Raw genomic sequence first — 20986 nt, 5'->3', positions numbered from 1 at the left:
AGTTTTAAAGTCAGTTCAGTACCACGGATAGCAGCTCTCACAGGGCCTGGCATGAGGCTCACAAAAGGAGCGTTGGCTGTCCTTCAGTTTCACTTCCAGATCACTCACTCTACTCCTGTCTACTTCTGTTCAGTCTCTGTGCCCCTGCCTCCACCTGCACTGTAAAGGAAGCTGGCAGCCTTTTTTTTTTTTTAGGCTGAATGGAGAAGCAGTTGGAAAGGTATGCAGTTATGGAGAGAGCTGGAGAGGCAATGAGTGTCTCTCTCAGCACCTCTTTGCAGGCCTCTTTCATGCCTCTCAGCCTGGCTCAGTGATTAACCCTGAGTACCCCGCTTTCCCTGCTGACCCTTCTCCACACAGAGCCGCAGCAGTACATTGACATGCCTCTCAGACAGCTGATTACCAGCAGTGGGTGTGGAAATGGTGTACACACCAGAGTTGAAAATGCATACAGATGCTCTCTGTCTCTCTTTTTTTTTTTTTTACTTCTTTCACCTCTATTTCCTCTCTTGCTCAGACCTAATTCAACATTTCTGATAGGTAGAATACACTAAAAGATGCGAGAAAGTACATTGGGATGAGTATGATAAGCTGCTGTCTGGCAGTGTGTAGGAGTTTGTTAACATTTGAAACTCTCACAGTTTGTTTCACAAGTGGTGCAGTATCTCATTGCAAAAGCTGGTATGTCTCCAAATCCTTCATGCCAATATGTGGAAAGTGGTCGGCCAGGCTGTGCATCAGTAGCACTGCAAAATTACCATTCAATGAAGGCAAGTCAATAATGGCTCGTTTGTGTTTTACATGAGGACAGCAGGAACCACTTTCATACCACCTGCTCCTGTCAAACATGCATATATGATTTACAATTACACGGAACAACGAGGTGCCTCCTAAAAGTGTATATTAAGGTTCAATGAGTTATCAATAACTTTGCCTCTCTCTCTTTCCTCTCCAGCTCTGAGCCGGTCAATGATGCCCTTCGGTTTGATGCGCCGGGAGCTGGCTTGTGAAGGCTACCCGATCGAGCTGCGTTGCCCTGGAAGTGATGTCATCATGATTGAGACGGCTAACTATGGCCGCACCGATGACAAAATCTGTGACGCAGACCCCTTTCAGATGGAGAATGTGCAGTGCTACCTGCCCGACGCCTTCAAGATAATGTCACAGAGGTGACTATTGATCTGTTTAGATCTTGTGTGTGTGTGTGTGTGTTTGTGCAGAGTAAGAGCCCGGTATTGGCAGAGGAAACAAGATTTTATTTCACAACACAGTTCCTCTAGATTTACTTGCTTTTCCTCTTCAGATGCACAATTTGGGCACCTTGTGGCAAATTGTAGATCTTTTTTGTAATAACATTAAGTAAAACCAATGTCAAACTGAGGCTTTCCTTAAATGTAATTTAATGTTTCATTTTTATTTAATTAAGAATACAAAATGACAATAATTGTAGCAGGTGGCACAATTTGGGAGGAAATTGTTATCAACTAACTATTCTTAGTGACAGCTCTTGCTAACATTATAATGAAGTTTGAGACTATACTGGTGGGATTGTTAGTAAAGTAACTTCCAACTTTAAGTACATGAAAGAAGGGGGAAAAAGCATTAATATTTGAAGGAAGTTTAGTTGTTTAATGTGTGTTTGCTCCAGGATTTTATTTACTTCTCTTCACTTAAAAATAACTAACAGGCAATTTGCCGGGGGCCACTTGAACTTGTGCATTCAAACGTTTCTTTTGGGAAACACTGAAGTCAGCATACTTGACTAACGCTGCTGTGTCTTGGCAAAACTTTTATTTGTAAGGAATTGTGTGTGTGTGTGTGTGTGTGTGTGTGTGTGTGTGTGTGTGTGTGTGTGTGTGTGTGTGTGTGTGTGTGTGAGTGCGCTTAGTTTCATGTATGCATGAGAATCTATATGTTTATTGCTGGAGTATTTGTAGCGCTTCCTACAGCTGCTCTCTGTGTTTGTGCTCAGCATCTGCTTCCTTTTAGCTCAGATCAATGGAAGCTCTCTTCCAGCTATCCATCACGCTTGTAATGGAGGCACAGGGTGCTAGCTTGAGCAAGGGAGGGAGGGAAGTAGTAGGGGGTGGAGGAGAAAATTGAGGGGGTAAAGGAAGAAGAAAGACTTGTAGAAATGATAGGATGATAGAGAGAGTGCAGCAGAGATTTGAGATATGAATGGAGAGAAAGAGTGTGCAGTGGGGAAATGCTCAAAGCTGGATAGAGAAGGATTATGTGGTGAGAATAACTAAGTGCACGTGCGTGTGGATGTGTATCGTTTCTCCTGTGTGGATGTGTTTCTCGGTGTGTGCAACCGTGAGAAGGCATGCAGCGATGCGGTTTAGATGTAGGTATTATGTGCATATGAATGTTTTCCCTGTGCGTGTGGTGTAGAGTATCTGCCTTAGCCCCCCTCGTCCTTCCCTGTTCTCTCACCTCTAATTGCTCCCACTCACAATCCCCCAGGAGAGGAGGTCTTACGTCACTCGCCCTCTCTCTGCCTCTTCCCTCCCTCCATGCTTCTCTGTATCCTTCATCCCACTTCTCTCCCCCCCCCCCCCCCCCCCCATTCTCCTTCCCCCTCTGTTTCCACCTCCCTTCGGGTGCAGCTGTCACATGATCTAGTCTAGTGTGAAATTACTCCCATCCCTACCGTTCCCTCTGTCTTTCAGAGCCTGAAGATATTTTTTATTTTTTTTTGGAATACAACCCCTCCTCCCTGTCTTTCTTACAATGGCACTCATCATTATTTTTATTACTTGCTTCCTCCCTTCTCTCTCTTTTCTCGCTTCCTACCCTGCTGTCTCATCTCACAGGTGTAATAATCGTACTCAGTGTGTGGTGGTTGCGGGGTCAGACGTGTTCCCAGACCCCTGCCCAGGGACCTACAAGTACTTGGAGATCCAGTATGAGTGTGTCCCCTACAGTGAGTACTGAGACCCTGTCACACCTTTCCACCTCCCCGCCCTCCCTCACCCCATTCACCGCCCCTCCCATCCTTCCCTGTACCCTCACCTGAGCCTCTCTAGTCCTCTTCAACCCCCCCACCCCGAACCCTAAAAAAAAGATGACATTCTTATACTCACTCGTGCTCACTCGCTCTCTCTGGATTTTCTCAACACAGTCAAAGCAAAACAAGACAGACAGCCATCCTCACCTGCTCTCTCTGTCTCTCTCTTCTTTCTCATACACTGCACAGGCACATACACACCCACACTCACAGAGCACTAAACCTTTTTTCTTCATCGACAGATTGACGCACCAGTAGCTGAGAGGGATTTTCACATGGGGGAAGGTGCTCCACAAACACAGGGTCCGATAAGCACTTTACGCACACCCACAGCAAACACGGGGTCAGCCCTTATTGGCAATCACAGCAGTGTAACGCACACCGCCCCACACTCATGCACTGATTAACCCAGGGGCAGGCGACTGCCTTTATCTGGTGCCAAACACCTTTGCTGTCCCTCTGATTTCCAATAAAAATTAAAATTGGGCACAGTGAGACTTTAAGGCAGGGGGTGTTGTGTGTATACCACACCTCACAATAGGAATGTTAACACAAACAGCAAAGGGCTTATTTTAGACAACATGACCTGGAGCGCCACACAATTTAATGTCCCCATGGTAACGGCTGGCTTCCTCACTGCTTTGCTCAAAACTATGTGGCAGGTGTGACTCTACACATGCCCACACACACATACACACAAGTCTACCTTACACTTGCAAAAAGGGAGGGGGGGAGGGGGCACCGTTGCTTTTTTCTCTCTTCTCTTGAATCTTCCATTCTGAGCAAGCATGTACACACAAACAAGAGCACACTCACACCGCCAAAGGAGCAGACACAGCAAGGATTATACGGTGATGTGTTGATCCTCACTCATGTGAAAATCTCCGCTCAGTCTCCCCTCCTCCCTCTCATGTATTATTACTCTCAGCATTGATCCCCTCACTGTGCAGGTGCACGTGGCTGGAGGGGAGGAGCAGTGGCGCTCCCCTCCACTGGGCAGACGCAGAATTTGGGGTTCAGGAAAGGGTGGTGGGGAAGTATGAGAGTGTTGTGTCAGAGGGGTGGAGGACAAGAGGACATTACTGGGGTGGGGGAGCTATTTATTTCTCATGATAGGGTGTGGGATAACTGTCTCTACTTTTTCCTCAGGTGCAGTTGAAGTGAACCACAGGATCAAGACTACACCAAGCTGCTAACTTCCTTTTCTTTTCCTCTTCCTCACCCTCCTCTTTATCACTTCTCTCTGAGGACTCCAACTCACACTCGCTTTATTATTTCTCACAGTCAGCATCACCTCTTTTTTTAGCCCTTCTTCTCTGTCTTTGACTTTCAATCTTCACTCCACGGTCTTAAATCTTTATTCTTTGTCCTGCTACGCTTATTCTTCCTTTATTTTTACTCTCTGACCACCAGTTTGCCACACTAGCTTATCATTCCACTCTATCATTTTTCTTTTGCTGTCCCTGTTATTTATTTATTTGTATTTTTACAGGTACAAATATGCAAAGCATCCAGGGTTTTCCAGGTGCCACTTTTCAGTCCTCACCCTTCCTCTGCTCAGTGCTATGTGCACTTAGTTTAGCTTATGAGAGACTGTGTTGACTCAGGTTGCGGCTAGAGTCATATATGAGAAGGTTGGTTTCTTACATTGGGTGATATTTTCTGGTGTGGATTTTATTCATAGCCTTCCTAGTGGTAATAAGAGTTCTTCTCAAGTGTCCTCTACATTAGGTTTCCCTCTCTTCCAGTTGATATTTGTGTTGGCTATATTTTTTCCCTCCACACTGATATGACTTTGCTTGTTAGTCCTTTAATAGTCCTGTGCTGTTGCTCGGTTTCCTGCATTGTCCACAGAGGGTCAAGGTAGCATTACTTAGTTGTGCCTGCTTTCCTCTCCTCATGCATTCTAACCTTGTCTTTTTCCCCCTGACTGCACAAGGGAGCTTGTTCTCTCACTGCAAGGCAATCAAAGGGATGATTAAATAGCTGCTGACTTGCATTTTTCCTCCTTGTGTTTGGGGGGAAAAAAACTTTCTTGATTGTGCCTGAAGTATGGCACGACTTAGAAAATTGGAAGCTGATCCTCCTATGATATAAAGTCTCGCTTGTCTGAGGTGACAAAGAAGAGCCAATTACCCCTGTCCTCTGCCACTCTCCTCCACTGGAGAAGCAAAAGCACTTAACTTGCGCACCCTCACAAAAATAGAAACACGCGTGCGTACACAGGCGATGCACGCTACTCAAACTCTGCAGGCTGCTCTATGTATTTGTGCTCATTTGACAAACTAAATACGACCTGACACATTCAGACTCAGAGCTGGAACTGTTCATCCCAAAACCTAGTCACCGTCGCACCACACGCCACTCAACTCGGCCACTTTTAATTACCAGGAGAGGGGGCGCGTCGCTCTCTTCAGTTCTGCCTCAGCAGAGATTTGTCAAGATTAATTGAATTTGCTGCAGCTAATCGCTCTGGTAATGCCCCATCATTTATGTCTGGTTGGGATTGCTGGGCACTCTGGTATCATCTAAACCTGACACATGGTTTTCATTGGTTGTCTTGACAAAAAGGTGAACAATTGAGAGATGATATGTAAGGGCTGTGTGGCATGGCAGCTGAGATGGTGTGCAGCCATGTTGATGGCTACGAGCGATGTTTGCTTTTGACAGGGTCCTCTGTGTGAGAGCTGTGTTTCCAGTCACCTGAAACGGCACGGTGACAGCCAGTGCTGAGCTGACATACGCACACACCTCAGCTGGCAGAGCTCAGACAAGGGTCTTGCACAAGTATGTGTGTGTGTTGCTGTGCGTGGGACTGCCTTGGCAAAATACAACAAACCGCCAACTAGTCAAGTCATATCTCATCGAGCCAAAAAGCCCTGCAAGGCCGCCCAGCCGTTGCCACGTAGCATTGTTTTTGCCATCCGGAACACAAGACGACAAAATGGCTCAAATGAACTCTCATTTCACACTGGCACAGCCTGCCGTAGCCTGCTAGATCCCATTAAGACATCACAGATCCATGGATACAACTGCAGGATGTGTTTACTGCAGTTAAACCCCTACACTGCAGTTTTAACATAGATGTACGCAGAGTTAAAATAAATCTATCCCACGAGGGAGCCCTTACCTGTTAATATGCACAGTGCAGGTGGCTGTACAGGCTTTACAGTCGAGAGTTTCTTAGCTTAATTTTATATCCTCCAGTTTTTCCATTTATATTTTGGTACTCTGCCGCTGTTTCACTTTATAAAATTGATTCTTCCCCACAAATGTATTCAGCACTGCCTATTCATTACAAGACATCACTTTTTGGACACAAAGCCACTGGAAATGATAGTTGACTTGTCGGAAGGAGTTTGTCAGTTGCAGGAATAATGGCATTGTAATATGACAAGTTTTGAGGGGAGGAGGGGAAACACTTTGATGTAGCTGAAAATGAAATTCTATTAATATGTATAGGGACACCATTAGATGAGTGGCTCATACATGTCTGGTGAATGAGAAGCAGGAAGCTTTGCTCGGGCCATGGAAAGAGATGGCTCTTTACTGTGAAAAATGCGAAGTTTGAGAAGGAGACAATAGGAAGGGGCCGAGGAAGAAGAAGCAGAAGAGGACACGCTAGAAGGAGGCCAAGTGTTCCTGCAGTGCTTCAGCAATATGTGTGCGTATTTGAGAGCGTGTGTTTTAGCTGTACTCATTAGTGTGGGAGTAATTGATAGGGTTGTAGAGAGCGCTGAGCGGAGTGATTAAGGGGAGAGGACAGTGGCTTATTTCTCAGAAGATCCCTGAAAGAGAAACGTTGAATGAATCAGACAAACAACCAAGGTGGCCTTAAACTAACCTCCAACTCACTGTGAGGACAGTTTGATGAGTTTCCTTCTCCTTTCTCTGTGTTTATGTGCGTGCGTGCGTGTGTGTAGGCGCATGCGTGTGTGTGTGTGTGTGTGTGTGTGTTCTTAGAAATCTGTAAAGATCTTGTGTGTGTCGTTTCTTTGTGTCTATTTTTCAGGACAACCAAGAATGGAAGAACAGTGTCAACAGAAGTCTTCCATCTTCTTTGTTTTTAGTCTTTTTTTTTTGCAGCATTGAAGAAGTTTCATTCCCCTCTCTCACTCTCACTCACTCTCTCTCTCGTTTTCTCTCTACATGTACTGCATCATTTCCCTCCTGTTCTGAAAAACATACACAGTGGTGCATTTATAATATTGTGTTTAGCACAACAACTTTTTAAGGACTGCAGTGTCACACTTGCATGAAGAGCTGAGCTTCTGCAGTCAGTAGAAACCTGGAACGTGGAAAAACTGTATATTTGAATTCTGGTGTCCTCATCTACCCCCTGCAGCGGTTTCACAGAGAGGATGAAAGCTCTGGATGCTCTGTGGCCAGTCTCAGCCTCCCCTAACCTTGGAGCTAATGATTGCACTCACAGTTGGTGGCAGGCATGTAACGTGCCTTTTTTTTTTCTTTTTTTTGGTCCCTGCCCCAGCATCACAAAACTTGCACTAGTTTCTTTGCCTTGTTTACCCCTCTAGGCTGAAAGTGGCTTCCACTCCCCAGGTCTTCGTGGAGGTTGTTTGTCCAGTTTGATCTTGGCATATGATGATAAATGATCATGTGGCTGCTGATGCTGATGCCGCCTCTGCCGAGGTGCATCCCCCACACAGCTAAGGCAACCGCTGCTATCACTCTTTTTTCTTTTCTATTCTGTTTGTCTTTGTAAAACTCTCTTTCTCCCTCTTTTACCCTCTCTCTTGCTATCGCTTTTTTCCCCTATCTTTACGGACAACCCGGTGAGGTGTCGTGACAATTTCACAGCGCTCCCCGGGGACTTTCCACGACACATACATGACAATCACGCTGACAGCGGGGATCCACCAGCCATGTGGCTTTTGACACGCGTCTTTCTCGAGACATTAGAAGAACAACTCTCACGGCACTGGTGCCTCAGCAAACATGGAGAGAAGCTGAGTGCTGTAATGTGAAAGGCGGAGCTGAAATTTTTGCTTGCTTCTCCAATAGTCTCCAGCTGCTCGTGAACCTCCCTCAACACCCCAACACAAGCAGACTCCTACCAGCGTCATGGATATTGAGGGAACCACGCCTTACCTGCCCGTGTCAGCTAAGGCCTCAGTGTGACTCAACACACCAATCTATTGATTTGTGTGTGATGAGCCCGCTGTAGATATTTCTCTCATCTCTCTTTTGTGTCTGCCCTTTTTTATTTTCCCTCCCCTCCCCCCCGACTGTGCCTCTCGGTTCCTCTCTGTGTTTCTCAGGCGTTACACTCTGTCAAGCCCTCCCTTTCCCCTGTTGTTTGTTCTTTTTTTCTTTGATGAGCCAGTCTCGGCCAGGCAAGCCAGCAGCTCCCCATTGATTAGATGGTCGATGGGTTGAGTGTTTTTGCTGGCTTCTATAGCAGGCATCCTGACTCTGTAAATTGAGCAAAGCCAAAAGCACCGCTTTCTGTAGATCAAGGGACCGCTCTAATGTCAACACAAACTGCGCTTGGAGAGAGTGGAAGAGAGACAGAGATTCAACGATCTCTCCGAAGATAACCGGTCACAGATAGAGGCATATTCATCACCACCTCACCATCTCCCATTTCTCTATCTATTTCTCTGCCTTCTCTGCTCCTTGCTTATTTCCACAGCAGAAGACGACTGTTGCACAAAGACGCCCGTCTCACTTTCTCTCTCCGCCAGGTTTCTGAAGCTGCACGAGGGCACGAGGGAAAGCAGGGCTGCAGAGAGGGAGCGGTGTAGCAATAAGATGGGTGGAGGTGGGGTCGAGAGTTTGTGGTTGGGGGTGGATTGTGTTGTTGGGGGATTATTGATAAATCTGAAATGAAATGGAAATGGATTTCAACCCAGGTCAGGCCATTTTCCCCTTCTCATTTTCCATTTGAGCCATCCTTTCTCTGAGTAGCCAACCATAACACAGACAGATAACTTGCTTTAAAAAAAACAAACAAAAAAAAAACAAAAGAGAGAGAGAGAAAGGACAGCGCTTTATTTAATCTCAATTTTCTCTTTTTTCCTGCACCTGTTTTTTCTTTCATTCCCTTTACTTTCCCCCCCTCTCTCTCTCTCTCTCCTTCTTACTGTCTTTCTCTTGTATCTTTCTATCTCCTTCTGTCTCCTTCTTTCTCCTTTTTTCCGATGCTTGAATAGAAGTGGATCAAAAAGGTAAAGACCACAATGAACATAACAACCACAGCTCGCCCCTTTCTCCCTCCTCCTCCTCCTCCCTTGTCTCCCTTCCTCCCCCATATTCCCTCCTAACCCAGCACCTTGTGTAGTGGTCATGTTTGATGTTGATATCCCTCCCTTTTCTTTCTCGATCTCTAATCGTCTCCTTTGCTCCTCTCTTTCTATCTCTCTTTGACTTGTAACCAAAACTCTAAAGTCCTTCTAGATTTCCTCCTTGGTTCTGATGACACCAGCCTGACCTGCACTCATGCACACACAAACACATGCACAGACAAACACACACACACACACAAACGAAAAGAAGCATCACAGAAGGTCAGTCCCGTATCTAAGAGAGATAAACGAGAATTTAACATCATTCCTTTCCTGTATGAAGAAGCACATCTCAGCCTAAATGTACAGACAACATGCATCTGTGTCATTTCATGGATGGCATATTTTCCTCTTTTCCCATCCTTTTTAGAAACCATATTTCATATTCACTCTGTTGCCTCACACGCCTGACAATAGAACTGTCTCATTATTCAAATCTCATATATTCGCATTTCGCAAGTAGCTGTTCACTCATTTCGATATTTCAGTGTATCTGTCCCTACAGATCTGAGAGAAAAAAAACACGTTCTCCTCTTTCTCTTCACATTATTCAGCTGCTCTTTTTTTCCCATGCTTTATCTCTTGCCTTCTTTTTTTTAGTTTCTCAGGACAGATTCAAAGTTTGCTGTTGTTGAAATCTTAAAGCAAAACAAACAAACAAACAAAACAAATCTGTTAAGATAACAAAGTAACTTGGCAAAGTTGCTGTCAGATCATTGCCTCAGTGTCCCATTTCCAGGTACTTCAGTGTCCTTCTCCCATTTTTCTCTGCTCATTTTTATTTAATCACGTTTCCATTAACTCCTCTTCTCTCACTACCCCTTACTTATAACACATTTTCTCCATTGTGTTTCTCACCCTTCCTTTCTCTTGTTCTCTTCCCACTGCTTGGTTTATCTCTCAGATCACATCTGACCATCACAGGCAGCTGCAGGCTCTTTTATCTTGTCTTACACTGCTCTTCCTCCTCTTCTCTCTGCCCTCTCTACCTCTTTGCAGACTTTATCCCCGCCACCTCTCTGTTTTCTTTATTGCACATGCACAATAAACTTGTCTTGCCCTCCCCTCCTCCCCTCCTCCACCAGTACATGTCCACATCAGTCCATCCCTTCCATCCACTTCCTTATGTGTTCAAGGAGAGGGGAGGAGATGGTGGAGGGAGGTGTATCCCCCGTAGGGAGGGCTTCGGCTTCTCGTAATGGCTTCTCTGATGCAGCCGGGCCTTGCCGCAAGCTCTCTTAAAAAGCCCCAATCAGCATGGCCAGGAGCCACAATCAGAAGCTACTAAAAAGCAAAGATAGACCTGGCAGGGCACACATCAGGTAGAGAGCAGTTTCCATGAGGCTGTACCCTCCCCCCGCTCTCAGGTCCCCACCCTTCTCAGCACTCTCTGAAACCCTACTTACATCTGTCTCAGCCGTTTCCCTGCCTGGCACCGTATCTGGATCCATATGTTGGAGGAATTAACTCCTTTAGAGGTTACCATTACCTGGTTTATGGACTCCTTTGTCTGTTGTGTCTGTGGTTTTCATTAGCATAGATCATTGTCACATTTTTCTCTCACCGCAAGCAGCCATTTTAGCTCAGTCTGCTGCTTGCAGTGGAATAGAAAGCATCAAAACCCCCCTCCTCCTGCTTCCACCTCAACCAACTGGTTCTATTTATTTACTGCTCTCCTTCCCACTAACACTTAAATACATAACCCTTTCCCCTGTCTGCCCTCCTACCCATGTCCACTTTATCCATCTCTTCCTTTCTCTGTGCGTGGCTGAAGTAATATTCCAAAGTTGTGTTTTGCCCATGTCTGTCACAAATAATCTTTACTGATTCATCCGCTGATTGACAGATTGGGTTCTTGGGTTGATGACTTGTATCTCTTGGTGTTGATGCCACTGTTCAATGAATGTCCACCACACTGTCAACCTACCTATTATGAGGCAATTTTATGACTGTGTCGGCATTAGCCGCCTCTCCCCTCCTATCATTCCCTCTGTCTCTTTTCTCATCCTTTTTGCTGACAGTCGAGCAGCCCAACAACCCACGTCATTGTAGTATTTCCTTTATGACAGGACCAAACTACTGTCTTTTCTTACCCCCAGTTTGTTTGCTGATAAAGGAAAAGAAGCAGTTAAAGGAAGCAGTGTTAGACTGCTGAGCAGTATCCCAGTATCACCGTGGAGGGTGGAGTTGGAGACCATCTGAGGACAGAACCATTACTTACACAAACAACCCTACATGTGACTTAGAGAAGTGAGAGGGAATGAGTGAGAAACCACTGCATTGTGTGACAGGAAAAATACAAAGAATGGCTGTGAATGGCAAAAGGGAGGAAAAGTGGTTGCTATAGAGACGATGAGTCAGGCAGCATCCCCTCATTAGGAATGACCCACCACACACAAGCACGGTCATGTGACCGTGGCAGCGCAGACACTCTTTTCAGTGGCACAGGGAGAAGATTGCGAGGATTGACTGTACATGTAGAAGCCATTGCATTGTTAGAGCCAAAGAACAGAGACGTGAGTGAGTGAAGCAGCTGGTCATGAATACAAAACACAGCGGCTGGTTTCAGGGCTGTTAGGGAGAGACAGTGTGTCTAGGAGACCTGATTCAGAGCAGAGGGAGGGTGAGGGTAGGTAGCAGGCTCGGTTAATGTTTCAGCTGTGCAGGCTTGTTGTTTCCTTACCTCTCAAGCCTCAGTCAGCTTGTTCTGGGTATGCCCCTCTGTTTTCTACAGTATCTGCTGCCTGTATCCTTTGCAACCTCGTCCTGATCAACTTTCCTGTCACTCAGTGTCAGCTTCACGCCATAGAAAAGACTTTGCTTTCAGTGGGTGCTATCTCTTGCTGTAGCCCTCTTTTGGTCTCAGTGAAGGGTATTCTCTGGGGTGAATGTTTGGGTTGATAAAGGTTCAGTTTGATACCTGCCTCTTCAACTGTCTGGATAGTGTGTACCTGCATGCATTTTTCTGAGAGCGTGTGTGTCCTCAAGCTTCATGTCTGTGTATGCTTGTTGTTGCTGTACTGTGTTTTTACTCCCAAAACCTTACGCCCCTTATAGTCTAAAAGGAAGCGGAAACACAAGGCGAGCCCCTCCCTTCTCTTTCCTTATTTTTCTCTTCTCTCTGTCACTATTTGTCACTCCTCAGCAAATTAACTCACTCCTAATTCTCATTTCACAGGAAATAACCTATTTACTCTCTCTTACTCCACTCTCTTCTTGTTTGCACACACAGAACACGCTCGCATCCTTCTTCACACTTCTTCTCTCTTTGTGCTTCTTTCTTTCTCTCTCAACATGCATGCCCACCCACACAAGCACACGGACATCCACATACACACTGAGACACATCTACAAACACTTATGGGCTAATGAATGCACCAACATACCATCAGGAGACTCACTGCACTGCACACTCATGCGCACACACTAACTCTTAAAGCCCATTAACTTGTCCAGCATGGATGCGGGTTACCATGCCATGCTCCATCCTGCCCCCTGCTGCCTATTTACTGCACCTGCCAGTAACAGGTGGGGGATTCAATTAGAGCAGCACGCTCTCAGCAGTCAGTCCTGTGAGCACGCCATGACTGTGGACTGGACTGGGCAAAGGCTTGGGCTAGCAGAGCCAGCACAGCCCTCAGATCCCTCTAGGTAAAATAAATATAGATATATATAGTGGGAATAAAAGCACCCACAAGGACACCACTTAAGAAACAGCTGCCAACTATTGGCAGGGGGTGTTTAGATCATCAAAGTCAGACATTAACCATCACCATGACGCTGTCACATCGAGCGTTGAAACAGCATGCTTAAGACAACGAAAATGAAAAGTCTAAATTTAGCCTAAAGCTGTCAGCGTTCACTTTTAATTGTGTTAACAGTCGATCACAAATGGGTGAGAGACACTAATGGGAGAAATTCACTGTCATTTTCAGGAAAGTTGCGGAGCTTTCATCAGTTTACACTCTAGCCTCATATTGACATGTAACAGCTGACCTGTGCCTCCACGGGAAAGGGATTATGGAGATAAATAGTCAGTTATTACAGCAGCATTTCCTAGTATGTGCGGTGGTAATTGGCACGCTAGAGTATGATAGCTACAGCCTGGGTTTTAATCCTGATAAGGTAAGTTTCATTAGCCATCTGGCTAGTTTATAGGGTAAAGAAGTGGTTTTGTCTTCGCTGCCTAGTGACTTCATTGGGATAATCATGACTCCAAGATTTCCATCCTCACCCAAACAAGAATTAATCTATTTATCTCACATAATCCCAGATGGCTCTACTACAGCTAACCTGATCTAGCCAGACTAGGATAATACCTAATCTCAAGACTTATGCCTAATGCTTATTGCCTAATGCCTAATACCTCATTCAAACTGTGGACATAATAGCCTATTGTACTATACTCTACAGCTAGATTTTTGCTGCTCTGGCTCCCAGCTGCTACAATTCCCCTTCACAGTTAAAAGGAGCGAGAGAAAGGGAGGCAGAGCAAAAGAGGCAGAAAAAGCTGGTAAACAGGAGAGCAGTCGGAAAGGCTGAGAAGCGCAGGCCAGAGTTAATGAAGCCCCCTAGGCAGGGTTTGCAGGGTGTGAAGCGTGGCCACTGTTTTTGTTTGCCCTGTGAGTGTGTGAATGGGTGCGTGTATATGTGTACCTCATGGCCTGTGTATACAGCCTAAAGGCCCTTGAAGAGCCCCTTTGACACTGAGCCCACCCAACAGTCAGTTCATTAGAATAAACTGACGCACACTGATTGTACAACAAAGCAGCAAAAGAGTGGAACGTGGAGGAGGAAAGCAAAGAATGACAGTCAGAGAGAGACACTCTCTGCTGAGCTGCAGTGTTATTGGGGTGATGAGTCCAAAAGAAAATAGACTACTGCCAATTTACCCCATGGCTGGAAGGTTAGGTGCAATAATGAGCAGAATCACATAGTATTTTTGGGAGAACACTTTGGTGGGCACAATTTATTGAGAGTAAATTGTATTGCAGACAGTAGCTATATTGGAGACATAAATGATTCTTGTTCTTCTCTGTCTGTTACCTGCAAGTAATAAAGCCAGCCGTGACTCAATTCCACATAAGTCATCTTCAACCAAAGCTCCAATCTCAAACCTTTCATTACTGTCTATCTGGGATTTTAATATGAATGCTTGTATAACAACGGATTAAATTCAAATACAAGAGAGGTCAAAGCTGGTATTCACAGGTTGTATACCAAAAATGCTAATATGTAATGTGCAACAGAAAACAGTTGGTTGACATTTAACATTTATGATGTTAATTCGCTGTTAAAGCCAGCGCAATTTGATGATAGCAGCAAAGGTGGTTTGTGTACCAATATACACTGACTCAACAGCATAAATCCAGTAACTAAGATATATTTAGTCTTAGCTCTTGCTCTGTCCATCCATCCATCCATCCACCCACCCATCCACCCAGAATCAGTGTTATTTTGTGACGTTATTTAAATTCCATCCACCCCCATTAACTTGTGTCACTCAGTCAAGTGACAGTCCAACACATGTGCTGCTTCTGTGTGACTATAAAGCTGTTACCCTGTGGAATCCAAAAATTATAATTTGGCCTCATTCTGTCATATGTGTATATGTATATGTGTATGTGTATATGTATATGTGTATGAAAAAAAAAAAAAACACCCAGCACGCCCCTGCGGGCGGTTTATCCTTCAAGCTCGGGTCCTCTACCAGAGGCCTGGGAGCTTGAGGGTCCTGCGCAGTATCTTAGCTGTTCCCAGGACTGCGCTCTTCTGGACAGAGATCTCCGATGTTATTCCCGGGATCTGCTGGAGCCACTCGCCTAGCTTGGGAGTCACCGCACCTAGTGCTCCGATTACCACGGGGACCACCGTTACCTTCACCCTCCACATGCTCTCGAGCTCTTCTCTGAGCCCTTGGTATTTCTCCAGCTTCTCGTGTTCCTTCTTCCTGATATTGCTGTCATTCGGAACCGCTACATCGATCACTACGGCCGTCTTCTTCTGTTTGTCTACCACCACTATGTCCGGTTGGTTAGCCACCACCATTTTGTCCGTCTGTATCTGGAAGTCCCACAGGATCTTAGCTCGGTCATTCTCCACCACCCTTGGGGGCATCTCCCATTTTGACCTCGGGACTTCTAGGTTATACTCGGCACAGATGTTCCTGTACACTATGCCGGCCACTTGGTTATGGCGTTCCATGTATGCCTTGCCTGCTAGCATCTTGCACCCTGCTGTTATGTGCTGGATTGTCTCTGGGGCATCTTTACACAGCCTGCACCTGGGGTCTTGCCTGGTGTGATAGACCCCAGCCTCTATGGATCTTGTACTCAGAGCTTGTTCTTGTGCTGCCATGATTAGTGCCTCTGTGCTGTCTTTCAGTCCAGCTTTGTCCAGCCACTGGTAGGATTTCTGGATATCAGCCACCTCCTCTATCTGCCGGTGGTACATACCGTGCAGGGCCCTGTCCTTCCATGATGGTTCCTCGTCTCCCTCCTCTTTCTTGGGTTTCTGCTGCCTGAGGTATTCACTGAGCACTCGGTCAGTTGGGGCCATCTTCCCAATGTATTCTTGGATGTTCCTTGTCTCATCCTGGACTGTGGTGCTGACACTCACCAGTCCCCGGCCCCCTTCCTTCCGCTTAGCGTACAGCCTCAGGGTGCTGGACTTGGGGTGAAACCCTCCATGCATGGTCAGGAGCTTTCTTGTCTTTATGTCAGTGGCTTCTATCTCCTCCTTTGGCCAGCCTATTACCCCAGCAGGGTACCTGATCACGGGCAGGGCGTAGTATGTATATGTATATATATATATACATATATATATATATATATATGTATATATATATATATATATATATATATATATATATACATATATATATATATATATATATATACATATATATCACTTTACATATATATACTAGGCGGCACGGTGGTTAGCACTGTTGCCGCACAGCAAGAAGGTCCTGAGTTCAATTCCAACATCAGGCCGGGGTCTTTCTGTGTGGAGTTTGCATGTTCTCCCCGTGTTTGCGTGGGTTCCCTCCGGGTACTCCGGCTTCCTCCCACCGTCCAAAGACATGCAGCTTGAGGGGATAGGTTAATTGGAAAATCCAAATTGCCATTAGGTGTGAATGTGAGCGTTGTCTGTCCCAGTGTGTTGGCCCTGCGACAGACTGGCGACCTGTCCAGGGTGTACCCTGCCTCTCGCCCTATGACAGCTGGGATAGGCTCCAGCGCCCCCCACGACCCTGAAAAGGATAAGCGAATGGATGGATGTATATATATATATATATCAGAATCAGAAAGGGGTTTATTGCCAAATGTTGAGCAGGTTTACAACATATATATATATCTCCAATATATTTATTGGATAAGGGACTATGAGTCATTACACATTTACATTGTCCTCTGCTCGACTGCGCCTTCAATTTCACTGTAATATGGCAACAGGGATGGATGCTTGCATGTCTTTTAATACTTACTTCTCTATTAGGTCATCCTTTCTGTAACAGTAGAGACTAGGCTTACATGTTTGTTTTTCTTTGTCCTTTATTTTACCTTGAGGCAGAGTTGTTCCTGGCTTTGTTTATGGGTCACCTACATGCAGAGCCTTCCTTAATAGAGTTTATTTCTCTATTTACAGTACCATTGCACTTTTAAGGGGATGTCCTACTTGTGCATAGCTGTTTTTCCCTCCACACTCATTTTTATCTACTCCGATGATATTTTACCCTTCGCAGCCTTTGTTTGAAAATATTTTGGAGCACAGTGCCAGATTAACCATTGCTCTCAAAAATATTTTGCATATTTCAGTCACCCACATTCATATTTGCAAAGCAAACACCTCAGGCATCAGTACTTTCTAGCAAACATTTTGGTTTGACAGTGGAGCATGACAAGCTTCCCTCTTGTGAAGAGTCTGTATTCAGTGTTTGTTTATGCCTGAGTTTGATTAGATTTGTGTTTGGCTGCCAGTCTCAATCCCTGTTGGACCTCTCAGACAGAACAGGTTAATTCCTAAGTGGTCCAGCACCACAGAGCACCATCCACTATCAACAGCAGTATGACAGAAAGCAGAAAGAGACGGCTGGATTTCCAGAAGCCTGAAGTAACTCCTCCATCTTACTGTTGTGATTCCCCTCCTGCACCAGACTCCATGCAATATTCAAGACAGTTTGAGCCTCGTCTGATCCATCACTCTAACAGTCACTGTGTGACAGTGCCTGTATGGCTTGTGGGTGTGTGCGTGCATGTTGTGCACCATCCTTGTGTGAATTCCAGTGTCTGTCTGGTATCCATGGGCTCTTTATGTCATCTGTTCCGAGTCCAGTTAGGCCTAAGATGTGTTAAGTCTTTAGGTGACCAACCAGTGTCCGGTTCTGTTGTAACCCCAAGCCAAAGAGACTTCATAAATAAACCAGTGGGGAAATGTGGCAGGCTCGTCAGATGTTTTATTCTGTAGTTCCACCAACATTCTCACTCTCTTGCCCTCATGCTTTTTTGTTTTCTATTGCTGTGATGTCACTGTGCCGAGGATGCCAGCAGCTTTCCTCATAGATAACCAGACACTCCCATTGGTCCCAGGGTGCTCTCGCCATCCAGCAGGATAACACAGCATCAACCAGCTAATTTATAGCAGTCCCCTGTGGGTGACCTCCACCTGCCTGAAGTAGACTTCCTCAGTGTGTGTGTGTTTGTGTGCACTTGTTTGTGTATGGATGGTGTGCAGGGGTTCCACTTGTTTTTGTTTGCGTGTACTTGCCCGTGTGGAATAGACTTTGTGTATGTATTTGTTTGTGTGGAATATTTGTGAGTGGGTGATGTTGAGTTGCAGTTGCAGAGGAAGGGGAGGCCTAGCCAACCTCACATCTTTACCCCAGGATACTTTTTTTGTTCTTTGAGGTATTACTCTTGACTGAGAGCCAAATTTGAGTCCTAAGAAAACAAACTCCACAATTACTGTTTTACCACCCAGTGGCAGAGCAAAGAAACAGAGGCCTTTGGAATAGAAAATGCACAATCAAATAAAAAGTAGGCCAAGATAAATTAGATTAGAGACTACATTTAAACTGCGGCGGCAGCCAGAAATCTCCCATTTATCATATCCAAATGGTTTCCAACCACAATGCTGAAGTTCTACAAACGAGCTTTTATGTTTTCCTTCATTTTAAATCTGATAATGTACCTCACCTTACTCCCCTTTTCCCATCTCTCCATTCTCCCCCTACTCTTTGTCTCCTTTTTAATTCTCAACTTATTTTTATCTCCTCATATCTTTCTCTCGACCCCTCCATGTCTTTTTCTCCTGTTCTATTTTCAATGGTCTTTGGCCTTTTCCCATTTCCTCTCTCCCACCCCTCCCACTGCCTTGATATCTTTTATTTCTTTCAATACTCTGTTTTCATTTTCTGTCTCTTCCTTTTATTCCCTCTTCTCCTCCTCTCTGCACCAATGCTTCTCTACTGCTCCAGTATTTGTGTGTCCGGGGACACTGCTGCGGGTGCAGGTGCCCAGCTCTCAGCAGGAGGCAGAGCATCAGGCGGGGGCATGGTGTAAGGACCCGCTACAGTCAGGGGACCGTCTGTACGTCATGCCCTGGACCCCCTATCGCACCGACATGCTGTATGAGTATGCCTCCTGGGAAGACTTCAAACAGAGCCGAGCCACCACCACCTACAAGTGAGTGCGCCTCCCACTGTCTTGGATGATCAAATGGCATCTGCTGCGGTATCGATTTATTGGCTTTTGATGTGGATATGGATGGCGATAGCAGAATGCTCTTATTGTGGTGTCTGTGTGCCTGCCATTAGCCATCTTGGGGGCATCGCCATGCAGAATGGAGAATTGGAGAAGTGATTTCTTCATCTGGATTCTGTCTCAACAGGTTACCCAACAGAGTTGACGGCACGGGGTTTGTTGTGTACGATGGGGCGGTGTTTTACAACAAAGAACGCACACGAAACATAGTCAAGTATGACCTACGTACGCGCATCAAGAGTGGAGAGGCGATTGTCACAAACGCCAACTATCATGACACTTCACCTTACCGCTGGGGAGGGAAGTCAGACATTGACCTGGCTGTGGATGAGAATGGCCTGTGGGTTATTTACGCCACTGAATCGAACAACGGACGACTGGTGGTCAGCCAGGTGGGAGAGCAGTTTGCACAGAAGGGGATGAGGTGTGGATTATAAATGCGGGAGTGGATTATGTTAAAATCTCATCTGACTAGTCAGGCAAAAGGTCATATGTCACACTTGAATTGAGATTACACAAGTGCACTGACAAATAAGATTAAAGAGATGTTGTTGGCCCCCAAAAATGAATCACAAAAACATCATCTGCAAAAGGTTAGGCTGAATTTCAAATCCAATTATGAGAAAGAATAATCCCCTCCAGCATGGTAAATATTTCATTTATTTTGTAGTTGCCCCGCAGTGTTGGATTTAATAACTTACAATCAAAAAACTGTGGGAATGATTTAGAATTGTTTTCTGCACTTTAAACATATAATACTCTTCATCCTCTGTAATACAAAGTCACATTACTTTGCCCTGCTCACTCTGCAGCCTCAAAATGTGACCGTAAACGTGAAGCATTCGTATTTTAATGCCAGTTGCTTCTTTGTTTCTCAGCCAACAAAACCGCAATCAGGCAGAAAGTTCCTATATAAACAGGGTATAAAATTAATGTGTAGCTCAGATAGTCGTGTCTCATTTATTATCACTATCTTTGACCTTACCAGGAAATTGTTTTTCAAAGCGTATATGTTAAACTATCAATCTGAAATATCAAACCCTGCATGAGCTATTACAGTGCAGAGTAATGGAGTGACAAAGTAGCAAACAAGAAAGCGATAACTTTCAACAGAAATAAATGCTTTATTTTGTGGGGAGTTTTGCTATTTATTACAACGTTTTGAAAAAAAAAAGCCAGACGAGGAGTATATATATAATTTTACCTGTTATTTTGAGTACTGAGTCGTATTTAAGAGGGTTTTTTAAAAAAAACAACTCAAACACAGTACCTAATACAAGGGGAAAAAAATATTAGTTTAAGAGGGCATGGGGAGCTTTTTTTCAAAATCAAGCTGGGCTTTGGATGCACTGATCCAACTTCTTCCATTTCTAATCTGATGCCTTGTACCAAGCTAATCCCAGTGCTATATTAGTAATCTGTATTCCTCACTATAAGGAAGAGACTGGGAATTATTCTTATATGTGTACGGAAACATCAAGGTCAACTTAAAACAGCTTGCCTAAAATAATAAAATCTAACTGATTTACTGAATTGTTTGTATTTATTAGTGAAATCAGAAATGCCAAAAAAAAAACCCACAATAAATTTCCTTTTATTTGAACATAAGAGTAATTAAGCTACTACGTATTGCTGTCATTCACAGCTGGGCTCCTTTCTGCGTTTTCCTCCTCACACACTAGAGCTGAAAAGATTCAGCTGAAGTGAAATAATATAAATTGAGTTGATGACAGGTGTAATGTTAGTGTAAGCATAATAAAAGCTTCCTGTGAGTGTTACAATGAGCCAATGTCCTTCTAGTTTGTATAATGCCTCTGAGCAGACATAGTGAGAGTGAAGGTGAATGAGCAAGCAGATCTTTTCAGTCATGTGAACTCAATTTGACCATAGTTGGCAGTTAAGTGAAG

The 20986-nt window shown here is 44.9% G+C and overlaps 1 protein-coding gene across 2 annotated transcripts in view; it reads left to right on the top strand.

Moving 5' to 3' along the window:
* Positions 1-20986, top strand: part of adgrl1a (adhesion G protein-coupled receptor L1a) — a 56382-nt gene that overhangs the window by 14687 nt on the left and 20709 nt on the right. The window contains exons 2-6 of one of the 2 annotated variants that reach the window (XM_085352589.1): positions 956-1169; positions 2817-2926; positions 9184-9198; positions 18794-19001; positions 19207-19471. In XM_085352589.1, coding sequence (XP_085208715.1) covers positions 956-1169; positions 2817-2926; positions 9184-9198; positions 18794-19001; positions 19207-19471 — 812 coding nt within the window. The remainder of the gene's footprint in view (positions 1-955; positions 1170-2816; positions 2927-9183; positions 9199-18793; positions 19002-19206; positions 19472-20986) is intronic. The other variant, XM_085352590.1, reaches the window with a different exon arrangement.

Source organism: Diplotaxodon limnothrissa, linkage group LG4 (assembly GCF_057381915.1).
Source record: "Diplotaxodon limnothrissa isolate DT_005_m linkage group LG4, D_limnothrissa_male_GT1.1, whole genome shotgun sequence".
Lineage (NCBI taxonomy): Eukaryota > Metazoa > Chordata > Actinopteri > Cichliformes > Cichlidae > Diplotaxodon > Diplotaxodon limnothrissa.
This window is presented reverse-complemented; position numbering and strand designations above follow the sequence as displayed.